Source organism: Dendropsophus ebraccatus, chromosome 1, assembly GCF_027789765.1.
Source record: "Dendropsophus ebraccatus isolate aDenEbr1 chromosome 1, aDenEbr1.pat, whole genome shotgun sequence".
In the NCBI taxonomy this organism is placed as follows: Eukaryota; Metazoa; Chordata; class Amphibia; order Anura; family Hylidae; genus Dendropsophus; species Dendropsophus ebraccatus.
In genome coordinates, this window is record NC_091454.1 from 631683 (window position 1) to 646009 (window position 14327).

The 14327-nt window shown below is 50.3% G+C and overlaps 1 protein-coding gene across 1 annotated transcript in view; it reads left to right on the forward strand.

The window, feature by feature from the left end:
• SLC15A5 (solute carrier family 15 member 5) overlaps positions 1-14038 on the forward strand; it is an 87119-nt gene extending 73081 nt beyond the window's left edge. Inside the window, exons 7-9 of the mRNA XM_069950738.1 lie at positions 5230-5361; positions 8141-8249; positions 13757-14038. Coding sequence (XP_069806839.1) covers positions 5230-5361; positions 8141-8249; positions 13757-13904 — 389 coding nt within the window. The 3' untranslated portion in view covers positions 13905-14038. The remainder of the gene's footprint in view (positions 1-5229; positions 5362-8140; positions 8250-13756) is intronic.
• Positions 14039-14327: the final 289 nt, after the last annotated feature.

Here is a 14327-nt window from a genome sequence, read left to right on the forward strand (position 1 = left end):
AGGCACTTTGCATGCTGAGGTGAACCCCCCCCCAGGCACCCCATCGTGGTGTATGCATGGTGTGTACCCCGTCACGGCTGGCACCCCAGCACCGAATACTCAGCACCCAGTACTACTGAGCGGCATCCCCCGGCTCTCAGTAGTGCTGGGTACTGGGGTGCCGCTCTGCTTGATGCCCGCTCTTCTCATCAAACAGACGTGAAGGAGGTCGGGGACGTCTTAGTTTGGGGTCCGCTTCTGTCCAGTATCGGACTGGGGTACCTGGGGCCCACCAGAGGAAATGATCCTTGGTGCCCACCAATATAGAACCAGTGAGACACGACAGGCCGCTGCTTTCCTGGATTCATCTGTATCTGTGACAAATCCTTCCTTAAAACATTTTCAGTCAAAGTGAAACTCTCAGAACACCCTCCATTTATTCAGCTCTCAGGGTATGCTGGGAGTTGTAGTCTCTGAGAGGACAACCCTGTAATAAATCCCTGTGTGCAGAGGCTCCTGGTGGCTGCAATCTGTGGGTGACAACCATCAGCCCTGAAGGTCCAGCAATACATCTGTCCACACTGTACTACAACTCCCAGCATATCCTGAGGGCTGCAGACTGTCAGTACATGCTGGGAGTTGTAGTGCCTGCAGCTGTTGTAGTTAGGTCCTAGGTGCATTATACACTGGATTCTTTGTGGCATATAAGAATACATATATCTGTGGGGGCTCAGTGCAGGGAAGTGACCCCAGAACATCACTAATAGGGGATAGAACAAAAACATCTCCCCCCCCCCCTATTAGTGATGTTCTGGGGTCATTTCCCTGCACTGAGCCCCCACAGATCTATGTATTCTTATATGCCACAAAGCATCCAGTATATAATGCACCTAGGACCCAACTACAACAGCTGCAGGCACTACAACTCCCAGCATTTACTGACAGTCTGCAGCCCTCAGGATATGCTGGTAGTTGTAGTGCCTGCAGCTCTTGTAGTTGGGTCCTAGGTGCATTATACACTGGATGCTTTGTGGGAGATCAGAATACATAGATCTGTGGGGGCTCAGTGCAGGGAAGTGACCCCAGAACATCACTAATAGGGGATAGAACAACAACATCTCCCCCTATCCCCTATTAGTGATGTTCTGGGGTCACTTCCCTGCACTGAGCCCCCACAGATCTATGTATTCTGATCCCTTACAAAGCCTCCAGTGTATGATGCACCTAGGACCCAACTACAAGAGCTGCAGGCACTACAACTCCCAGCATATCCTGAGGGCTGCAGACTGTCAGTACATGCTGGGAGTTGTAGTGCCTGCAGCTGTTGTAGTTGGGTCCTAGTTTAAAAGTTTGTGCTAGTGTACTGTAGTGACCGCAGGGCTGTGTCAGTACACTACCGCAAACCATACACTGACCTATTTAGACCCCAATGGTACACAGGCTCTGCACACTATAGAAGTGATTACAGTGCAGTTACTAATGACTCACAGGTGACGTCTTCTCCGATTGCCGTCGCTCACACTTCGCTTTCCTCTCCATCTGGCGCAGCATCATGAAGACTTCTCCGACCACAACTCAACGGCAGAGGGGCTGGCTGGCAGGGAGAGAAGCTGGGGGGGGGGGGGCAGGGAGAGAAGCTGATGGGAGCAGGGGGATCGGCAGAGGGGCGGGCTGGCAGGGAGAGAAGCTGATGGGGGCAGGGGGATCGGCAGAGGGGCGGGCTGGCAGGGAGAGAAGCTGATGGGGGCAGGGGGAACGGCAGAGGGGCGGGCTGGCAGGGAGAGAAGCTGGGGGGCAGGGGGATCACCGAGGGGCGGGCTGGCAGGGAGAGAAGCTTGGGCGCTAGGAGAGAAGGTGGGGGGGGGGCTGGCAGGGAGAGAAGCTGGGGAGTAGGGAGAGAAGGTGGGGGGGGCAGGGGGATCAGCAGAGGGGCAGGCTGGCTGGCAGGGAGAGAAGCTGGGGGGCAGGGAGAGAAGCTGGGGGGGCAGGGGGATCAGCAGAGGGGCAGGCCGGCTGGCAGGGAGAGAAGCTGGGGAGCAGGGAGAGAAGGTGGGGGGGCAGGGGGATCAGCAGAGGGGCAGGCTGGCTGGCAGGGAGAGAAGCTGGGGGGCAGGGAGAGAAGCTGGGGGGGCAGGGAGAGAAGGTGGGGGGCAGGGGGATTGGCCGAGGGGTGGGCTGGCAGGGAGAGAAGCTGGGGGGCAGGGGGATCGGCCGAGGGGTGGGCTGGCAGGGAGAGAAGCTGGGGGGCAGGGAGAGAAGCTGGGGGGCAGGGAGAGAAGCTGGGGGGGCAGGGGGATCAGCAGAGGGGCAGGCCGGCTGGCAGGGAGAGAAGCTGGGGAGCAGGGAGAGAAGGTGGGGGGGCAGGGGGATCAGCAGAGGGGCAGGCTGGCTGGCAGGGAGAGAAGCTGGGGGGCAGGGAGAGAAGCTGGGGGGGCAGGGAGAGAAGGTGGGGGGCAGGGGGATTGGCCGAGGGGTGGGCTGGCAGGGAGAGAAGCTGGGGGGCAGGGGGATCGGCCGAGGGGTGGGCTGGCAGGGAGAGAAGCTGGGGGGCAGGGAGAGAAGCTGGGGGGCAGGGAGAGAAGCTGGGGGGGCAGGGGGATCAGCAGAGGCGCGGGCTGGCTGGCAGGGAGAGAAGCTGGGGAGCAGGGAGAGAAGGTTGGGGGCAGGGGGATCAGCAGAGGGGCGGGCTGGCTGGCAGGGAGAGAAGCTGGGGAGTAGGGAGAGAAGGTGGGGGGCAGGGGGATTGGCCGAGGGGTGGGCTGGCAGGGAGAGAAGCTGGGGGGCAGGGGGATCGGCCGAGGGGCTGGAGGGGCGGGCTGGCAGGGAGAGAAGCTGGGGGAGCAGGAAGAGAAGCTGGGGGACAGGGGGATCAGCCGAGGGGTTGGAGGGGCAGGCTGGTCAGGCTCCGGATCCCCCCACCCCCGTTTACTTGCCGGCCAGGTGAGCTTCCAGCAGACAGCCTGTTACACACAGGCACGGAAGCTCATCGCAGCAGCCCGCGGTGGCCGAACTTCCTGCTCGGCGCGATGACGTCACTGTGCGCCGCTGCCGAACAGGAAGTCCGGGCACTGCGGGCTGCTGCGGTGAGCTTCCGTGCCTGCTGGAAGCTCACCTGGCCCCGAAGGTGACACCGCTAACCCCCCCAAAACCCCCCAACCCCCCCCCCCCCCCCCCCCCCCGAGCGCAGACATTACCGGTGGGGGGCGGCAGAGGGGGGTTGAAGAAAAAAAAAGGAACAACCTGAACCCGGAACCCTGCTTCCGGGTTCGGGTTGGTGGGGGCCCCTTTGTGGTGGGGGCCCCGGGGCACGTGCCCCTTGTGCCCACTCTTTAATCCGGCCCTGCATACACACACATATACAGACACACATACACACACATATATATACTCACACACACACACACACACACACACACACACACACACATACTCACATACACACACATATACAGACACACATACACACACATATATATGTATATATACTCACATACACACACATATATATATGTATATATACTCACACACACACACACACATATATATATATGTATATATACTCACATACATACACACACACACACACACACACACACACATACTCACGTACACACACATATACAGACACACATACACACATATATATGTATATATACTCACATACACACACATATATATACTCACACACACACACACACATACATACTCACATACACACACATATATATACTCACACACACACATACTCACATACTCACATACACACACATATACAGACACACATATATATGTATATATACTCACACACACACACACACACATACATACTCACATACACACACATATAGAGACACACATATATATGTATATATACTCACACACACACACACATATATATATGTATATATACTCACATACACACACACATACACACACATATACAGACACACATATATATGTATATATACTCACACACACACACATATATATATATATGTATATATACTCACATACATACACACACACATATATATATATATATATATATATATATATATATATGTATATATACTCACATACACACACATATACAGACACACATACACACACATATATATACTCACACACACACACACACACATACATACTCACATACACACACATATACAGACACACATACACACACATATATATACTCACACACACACATATATATGTATATGTACTCACATACACACACACACATACTCACATACATACACATATACAGACACACATATATATATGTATATATACTCACATACACACATACACACACATATATATGTATATATACTCACATACACACACACACACACACATACTCACATACACACACATATACAGACTCATATATATACACACACACATATATATGTATATATACTCACATACACACACATATATATATATATACATATATATGTAACCTGTGTGTGTGTGATAGATGAGACACAGGGGACGCTATACACATTACTTATAGCCCTTCCATAAGCTACTAGTAGTTGTGCTGTAATCCTCTGTGCTGCTCTGCTTTCAGTGGCTTCTCAGTTGTGTCTGTGTGGAGATCAGGCCATGTATAGTGAGGGCTACAAAGCTGTGCAGGAGGAGGGGCCACGCTGAGGAAGGGGAGGGGCTAGTGAGGAACCACACAGAAAAATAGGGGCCACGGCAGGGAAGACAAGGGGCCACACTGAGGAGGAAAGGGACAACACAGGTGGGGGGCACAAAGGGGAGGGACTAAAGAGAGGGACAACACAGGTGGGGGGCACAAAGGGGAGGGACTAAAGAGAGGGACAACACAGGTGGGGGGCACAAAGGGGAGGGACTAAAGAGAGGGACAACACAGGTGGGGGGCACAAAGGGGAGGGACTAAAGAGAGGGACAACACAGGTGGGGGGCACAAAGGGGAGGGACTAAAGAGAGGGACAACACAGGTGGGGGGCACAAAGGGGAGGGACTAAAGAGAGTCGCCACGCAGTAAGGGAAGTGGAGGGGCAACAAGATAGAAAGTGTAAGGAAGGAGGGGACGGTCTCCTGCTACAGGGACATTGCGGTGATAGAATAGTGATCCGGTCCCAGATCTTTCATAGACTAGACAGAAGCTGTCAGTCACCGCATGACTCCTGGTGGGCGGCGCCCTAGTGATGTGATTGGTGACCCCGCTGTATCCTGATGTCACTGACTGTCATACTCCTTGTCTCTCGGCAGGTTCCTTCATCACCTTCCGCCTGGCGCCCAGCAGGATCAGAGGCTTCTGTATGGCCCTCATGGCCGCATTTCAGGCGCTCGGCTGCTTTCTAGGAGCTTTACTGATTGAACTGGTGTTTTTAGCATCAAAAGGTTTATATCCCATCAGTATATGTGCAATGCATCATGGGAGAGCAAGGCGCACCTGCTGCAATATATACTATATCTAAAGAGCGGTGATGTCACTGCTGTATAATATATCTGGAGAGCGGTGATGTCACTGCTGTATAATATATCTGATATCTGGAGAGCGGTGATGTCACTGCTGTATAATATATCTGATATCTGGAGAGCGGTGATGTCACTGCTGTATAATATATCTGGAGAGCGGTGATGTCACTGCTGTATAATATATCTGGAGAGCGGTGATGTCACTGCTGTATAATATATCTGGAGAGCGGTGATGTCACTGCTGTATAATATATCTGATATCTGGAGAGCGATGATGTCACTGCTGTATAATATATCTGATATCTGGAGAGCGGTGATGTCACTGCTGTATAATATATCTGGAGAGCGGTGATGTCACTGCTGTATAATATATCTGATATCTGGAGAGCGGTGATGTCACTGCTGTATAATATATCTGTAGAGCGGTGATGTCACTGCTGTATAATATATCAGGAGAGCGGTGATGTCACTGCTGTATAATATATCTGGAGAGCGGTGATGTCACTGCTGTATAATATATCTGGAGAGCGGTGATGTCACCTCCTGTATAATATATCTGGAGAGCGGTGATGTCACTGCTGTATAATATATCTGATATCTGGAGAGCGGTGATGTCACTGCTGTATAATATAGCTGATATCTGGAGAGCGGTGATGTCACTGCTGTATAATATATCTGGAGAGCGGTGATGTCACTGCTGTATAATATATCTGGAGAGCGGTGATGTCACCTCCTGTATAATATATCTGGTATCTGGAGAGCGGTGATGTCACTGCTGTATAATATAGCTGATATCTGGAGAGCGGTGATGTCACTGCTGTATAATATATCTGGAGAGCGGTGATGTCACTGCTGTATAATATATCTGGAGAGCGGTGATGTCACTGCTGTATAATATATCTGGAGAGAGGTGATGTCACTGCTGTATAATATATCTGGAGAGCGGTGATGTCCCTGCTGTATAATATATCTGGAGAGCGGTGATGTCACTGCTGTATAATATATCTGATATCTGGAGAGCGGTGATGTCACTGCTGTATAATATATCTGATATCTGGAGAGCGGTGACGTCACTGCTGTATAATATATCTGGAGAGCGGTGATGTCACTGCTGTATAATATAGCTGATATCTGGAGAGCGGTGATGTCACTGCTGTATAATATATCTGATATCTGGAGAGCGGTGATGTCACTGCTGTATAATATAGCTGATATCTGGAGAGCGGTGATGTCACTGCTGTATAATATATCAGGAGAGCGGTGATGTCACTGCTGTATAATATATCTGATATCTGGAGAGCGGTGATGTCACTGCTGTATAATATAGCTGATATCTGGAGAGCAGTGATGTCACTGCTGTATAATATATCTGTAGAGCGGTGATGTCACTGCTGTATAATATATCTGGAGAGCGGTAATGTCACTGCTGTATAATATATCTGGAGAGCGGTGATGTCACTGCTGTATAATATATCTGGAGAGCGGTGATGTCACTGCTGTATAATATATCTGGAGAGCGGTGATGTCACTGCTGTATAATATATCTGATATCTGGAGAGCGGTGATGTCACTGCTGTATAATATATCAGGAGAGCGGTGATGTCACTGCTGTATAATATATCTGGAGAGAGGTGATGTCACTGCTGTATAATATATCTGGAGAGCGGTGATGTCACTGCTGTATAATATATCTGATATCTGGAGAGCGGTGATGTCACTGCTGTATAATATATCTGATATCTGGAGAGCGGTGATGTCACTGCTGTATAATATAGCTGATATCTGGAGAGCGGTGATGTCACTGCTGTATAATATATCTGGAGAGCGGTGATGTCACTGCTGTATAATATATCTGGAGAGCGGTGATGTCACTGCTGTATAATATATCTGGAGAGCGGTGATGTCACTGCTGTATAATATATCTGATATCTGGAGAGCGGTGATGTCACTGCTGTATAATATATCTGGAGAGCGGTGATGTCACTGCTGTATAATATATCTGATATGTGGAGAGCGGTGATGTCACTGCTGTATAATATATCTGATATCTGGAGAGCAGTGATGTCACTGCTGTATAATATATCTGATATCTGGAGAGCGGTGATGTCACTGCTGTATAATATATCTGGAGAGCGGTGATGTCACTGCTGTATAATATATCTGATATCTGGAGAGCGGTGATGTCACTGCTGTATAATATATCTGGAGAGCGGTGATGTCACTGCTGTATAATATATCTGGTATCTGGAGAGCGGTGATGTCACCTCCTGTATAATATATCTGATATCTGGAGAGCGGTGATGTCACTGCTGTATAATATATCTGGAGAGCGGTGATGTCACTGCTGTATAATATATCTGATATCTGGAGAGCGGTGATGTCACTTCCTGTATATCTGGAGAGCAGTGATGTCACTTCCTGTATAATATATCTGGAGAGCAGTGATGTCACTGCTGTATAATATATCTGGAGAGCGGTGATGTCACTGCTGTATAATATATCTGGAGAGCGGTGATGTCACTGCTGTATAATATATCTGGAGAGCGGTGATGTCACTGCTGTATAATATATCTGGAGAGCGGTGATGTCACTGCTGTATAATATATCTGATATCTGGAGAGCGGTGATGTCACTTCCTGTATATCTGGAGAGCAGTGATGTCACTTCCTGTATAATATAACATGTTGATATTCTTCCTCAGGGGACTGGTTTCCGGACGTCTTGTCTGCAGGACACTTGGAGCGCTTCTTCTTCTTCTTGGCCTCCGCCATGCTCTTGAACTCTCTGGCCTTCTGGCGAGTATCTCACAGGTAATAATCCTGGATTACACAGTGTCACATGACCTGATCACTTGTCTCCTGATCTAGTGAGATCCAGCGCCCCCACCCCAGTGTAACTATAGCTTTACTCTTCCTCCTCCATCGTGCAGACTGTACAGGACCTGTGGTGACATCATAGTCACATGATCAGGTCCTTGTTCTTCAATGTTACTGAATTGTCTCCTGGATGAAAGAACTGTAGCCAGGGGCAATACACCACTGAAAGTATATGTGGTGTCCTACTGTGGGTGTTACAGTTCTTCGTAAACGTCTGTACTTATTGTACTTGTGTAGTGATGAAAGTAGTACTAAAGTTTCGCCACTAGATGTCACTGTGATAGATATGTGTATTAGAGGCTGCACAGCTGGAGGATGTAAAGGGTTATTGTTTCTCTATGTGTTATACAAATCTGCAGACCAATAGGAATCTGTTTTTCTCTCCTGTCACCTCTCTCCTTATTTCTTCTGTTGCGCTCTTTACCCACTCACAGCGCACGTTAGTTACGCGGGGGAAGTAAGTCACATGGGAGGAGGAGGAGCAAGAGTCTTTTGTTTTGGGCATTGTGGAGGAGGGACGCAGGTTAGATGGATCTCCGCAGTGGTCCCTCTGCCAGGTCCCCTACCTTTAGGAGTAGTCTTAGCTAGAACCCCGTATGGGAAGGACGCAAGGCAGCACTCAGTTTTCTTCTCAGTGAGGCTACAGAGCACTATGCAGTGTTAAACCCCTCTGAGGAGAGGACAAGCCAGAGACAACCTCAACCCACACCGAGGACTAGGAAAGTCACAGAGCAGGACAGTATCCACAAAAGCCACAGAAGCCAGGAACTGATCCGGATAGAGCAAAGTTGCAGTAAGCCTAGGAACTCTATCTCACAGCGCGGGTGTCAACAGGAAACCCTCAGCACTCTGCTCATCCCAGGTAACAAGGTCTGGGGCCTGTGTCACCCATAGGGAAGGTTTAGCCGAGTCTAGTGGGCATAAGGTGATGTGAAGACTATTCAAGGTCAATACCCGGGCACAGGTCTTCTTTTCCTTCTTCTAAGTGTTCTTCTACCTCATCCTCCAGCATCCCGGCAGAGCACAGTACTACTTGGGTTGGGACGGCATCCTCCTCTCTGCTACTCTGCTTCTTTGTATTACTCAGCACACTACTCAGTCGGCACGACTATATCCTACTACAGATTCAGTCGCAGTATTGTCAAGTATTTGTCTGGAAGTATTGTTCCCCTGGGCTTTACCAAGACCGACCTGATAATGGTGTCACCTCGCCCCAAGCACGTATCTTCTTAGTACAACAAGATTATTTAAGTTATAGAGACTCTGTGATTTCTCACTTTCCACTGACCCAGCGCACGCCGCAGCCTTGGGACGTTCTCCCCTATCTGTGGGTGGCGGCTCCTATAGTCCGGGAGGGTCACTACACCACTCTGACCATCCATGATCTCTCTAACCCAAGGGACCCGTAGCAGCCCGGCAGGACACCGACCACAGAGGGGAAAGGGTACAACCGGCCTTATAAAATAAAAGCTGGCGTGCCATCACACCTGTGTGCCCACCTGGCACTGGCATCACAAAGTAACACTCCAAGGTCCGGCTGTATCTCGGCCATCCACCTCACCACCTAGGAAGTGACGGCCACTCCTCCGATATAACATCACCCCGGGGGCCGCTCAGGAGCACAGGGCCCCAACTACTGCCTGAAGCAGAACTATTATAATCCACTGTTGGTGACATCACTGTAATAAAGCAGAAGCTTCACCTGCAGGGGCGTGGGGGGTCTCTACAGGGGTCTCCCAGACACAGCGCCACTCCTATCCTCAGCTTGGATGTGAGTTCTATTGAAGTAAATGGAGCTGAATTGTAATACAACAAACAACCTATACATGGTCTGGGAGAGGGGTCCCATCTATACACGGTCCCTGGGGGTGGGTCCCATCTATACACGGTCCCTGGGGGTAGGTCCCATCTATACACGGTGCGGAAGTGGGAGTGTCCATCTATACTTGGTCCTGGGAGGGGGAGGGTCCATTCTATACACATGTGGTGTTCCACCACAGATGTTACTAGTTTATACACCCCTCTGTACTCTAAGTGAAAGTGGTAATGAAGTAGTACCTAAGTTTTGCCAGTAGGTGTTGCTAGTATGTGTATCTTGTACCTATGTGTTGCACAGCTGTAGTACTTAAGGGGTTACAGTCATATGTGATTTGTGCACCAATGAGAGCTTTTTCCTCTTCTCCACCTATCACTTTTCTCCTTTCTTCTCTTGCACTTTCTTCTCTCCCACTCACAGCAGATATTACATACCCTGTAGGAAGTTGTCACATGGGGGAGAGGAAGTGTAGCCACTCTTAGTCAGTCTTAGTCTGGTTCCTGTACAGAGAGGACACAAGCCAGAACGGGCCTTACAGCAGTCGTGTTGGGCCCTGGCTAATGCCAGCTCCCCTGCTAGAGGATAAGTCCAGTGTAGTCTGAAGCAAGATCGTGGACAGACACAAATGGGAAGAACAGACACTGTTTCTTGAAAGCAGCAGCTCCACAAACTATGCAGTGCTAAACACTCACACAGAGGACAAGTCAGGGATCATCCCAGCCCACGCAGTGAACAAGTCTGAAGGTGCAGGACAGTATCATGAAGAAAGAGGAAGTGATCCGGATAGAGCAAAGTTTCTAGAAGCCTACGTACTCTATCTCGCAGTGCAGGTGTAACCAGAAAATTCTGATCACTCTGCTCATCCCAGTTAATAAAGTTTGGGGCTTGTGTCACCCTCATAGGACGGGTCACCCAACATTGGGGGGCAATAGGTGGTGCAAAGATAAAGGTCAAAACACGGGCACAAGTTTTCTTTCTATTCTCAAGTATTCTACTTATTCTACTTCTCAAGTTCTGGCAGAGCACAGTACTACATTGGGTTGGGACTCTCTCGACATCCTCCTCTCTACTTCTCTGCACTTACTCTACCTCTCAGCACACAACTCAGTCAGCACGGCTATGCTACCTCTCAAGCGCTCAGCACAAGTCTTGTCAGTCAAGTCCCAAGTCTATTGTGTATCACTGTATTAAGCCTTTCTGCAGTAAAGAAGAGTTTTATAGTAACAGGACTCGGTGATCATTGCACCAGCACCTACACAGCCATTGCATCCTCCTTGGGACATCTCCCCTCTCTGTGGGTGACAGTACCGATAGTCCAGGAGGGTCACAGCTCCACTCCGGACCACCGTGATAACAGCCCAAGGGACCCCTCACAGCCCGGCAGGTCACCGACCGCAGGGGAAAGGGCATAGCCGGTCTGACTAAACTAAAATCAGGTGTGCCCCCCCATACCTGTGTGCCCAACCGGCACCGGCGTCACCACAGCATAATACCGGGCTGCATTATACTCCGACCAGTCACCACAGCATAACACCGGGCTGCGTTATACTCCGACCAGTCACCACAGCATAACACCGGGCTGCATTATACTCCGACCAGGCTGCATTATACTCCGACCAGTCACCACATTATAACACCGGGCTGCATTATACTCCGACCAGTCACCACAGCATAACACCGGGCTGCATTATACTCCGACCAGTCACCACATTATAACACCGGGCTGCATTATACTCTGACCAGTCACCACAGCATAACACCGGGCTGCATTATACTCCGACCAGTCACCACAGCATAACACCAGGCTGCATTATACTCTGACCAGTCACCACAGCATAACACCGGGCTGTGTTATACTCCGACCAGTCACCACAGCATAACACCGGGCTGCATTATACTCCGACCAGTCACCACAGCATAACAACGGGCTGCGTTATACTCCGACCAGTCACCACAGCATAACACCAGGCTGCATTATACTCCGACCAGTCACCACAGCATAACACCAGGCTGCATTATACTCCGACCAGTCACCACAGCATAACACCGGGCTGCGTTATACTCCGACCAGTCACCACAGCATAACACCAGGCTGCATTATACTCCGACCAGTCACCACAGCATAACAACGGGCTGCGTTATACTCCGACCAGTCACCACAGCATAACACCGGGCTGCATTATACTCCGACCAGTCACCACAGCATAACACCAGGCTGCATTATACTCCGACCAGTCACCACAGCATAACACCAGGCTGCATTATACTCCGACCAGTCACCACAGCATAACAACGGGCTGCGTTATACTCCGACCAGTCACCACAGCATAACAACGGGCTGCGTTATACTCCGACCAGTCACCACAGCATAACACCGGGCTGCGTTATACTCCGACCAGTCACCACAGCATAACACCGGGCTGCGTTATACTCCGACCAGTCACCACAGCATAACACCAGGCTGCATTATACTCCGACCAGTCACCACATTATAACACCGGGCTGCATTATACTCCGACCAGTCACCACAGCATAACAACGGGCTGCGTTATACTCCGACCAGTCACCACAGCATAACACTGGGCTGCGTTATACTCCGACCAGTCACCACAGCATAACACCAGGCTGCGTTATACTCCGACCAGTCACCACAGCATAACACCAGGCTGCATTATACTCCGACCAGTCACCACAGCATAACACCAGGCTGCATTATACTCCGACCAGTCACCACAGCATAACACTGGGCTGCGTTATACTCCGACCAGTCACCACAGCATAACACCAGGCTGCGTTATACTCCGACCAGTCACCACAGCATAACACCAGGCTGCATTATACTCCGACCAGTCACCACAGCATAACACCAGGCTGCATTATACTCTGACCAGTCACCACAGCATAACACCAGGCTGCATTATACTCCGACCAGTCACCACAGCATAACACCGGGCTGCATTATACTCCGACCAGTCACCACAGCATAACACCGGGCTGCGTTATACTCCGACCAGTCACCACAGCATAACACCGGGCTGCGTTATACTCTGACCAGTCACCACAGCATAACAACGGGCTGCATTATACTCCGACCAGTCACCACAGCATAACACCGGGCTGCATTATACTCCGACCAGTCACCACAGCATAACACCGGGCTGCATTATACTCCGACCAGTCACCACAGCATAACACCGGGCTGCATTATACTCCGACCAGTCACCACAGCATAACACCGGGCTGCATTATACTCTGACCAGTCACCACAGCATAAAACCAGGCTGCATTATACTCCGACCAGTCACCACAGCATAACACCGGGCTGCATTATATTCCGACCAGTCACCACAGCATAACACCGGGCTGCATTATACTCCGACCAGTCACCACAGGAGTGGCGTCACACAGCACCATCTGGCAAGTGACTGGTTGAGCATACACCACACACAGTCCCGGGAGAAGACGAGGGGTCCCATCTACATATGGTCCCTGGGGGGAGAGGAGGGTCCCATCTATACACAGTCCCGATAGGGGTCCCATCTATACACGGTCCCGGGAGGTTGCATAGTTGATCACATGACCCATCTCTGGAGGTCTGAAGGCTTTCTTGGGTCTCTTCTCACAGGTATCGGGATCTGGAGCACCAGGAGGAGCAGGGATTTGGGCCGAGTGTTTTGGAGGAGAAGCTGCTGCTCCATGAGAAGTCCCTGAGGTTCTACGAGACCTTCCTGACCTGGCCGTCCACACTCGGCCCCATAGAGACAACGTTGTAGCCTTCTAAGGTGACAGAATGCAGTGCAGGTGGTGGTGCTCGCCATGTGGGGGCGCCACCGGGACACAGAGGAGACGCCACCTCAATAGTCTTCAAGGTGGCCGCAAGATACAGAGACTCTGGAGGATACGGCTACGTGTGTGTGGGGGGGCAGTGATACAGGATATATATATATGTGGGGGGGCAGTGATACAGGATATATATGTGGGGGGGGCAGTGATACAGGATATATATGTATGTGGGGGGGGCAGTGATACAGGATATATATATATGTGGGGGGGCAGTGATACAGGATATATATGTGGGGGGGGCAGTGATACAGGATATATATGTGGGGGGGCAGTGATACAGGATATATATATATGTGGGGGGGGCAGTGATACAGGATATATATATATGTGGGGGGGCAGTGATACAGGATATA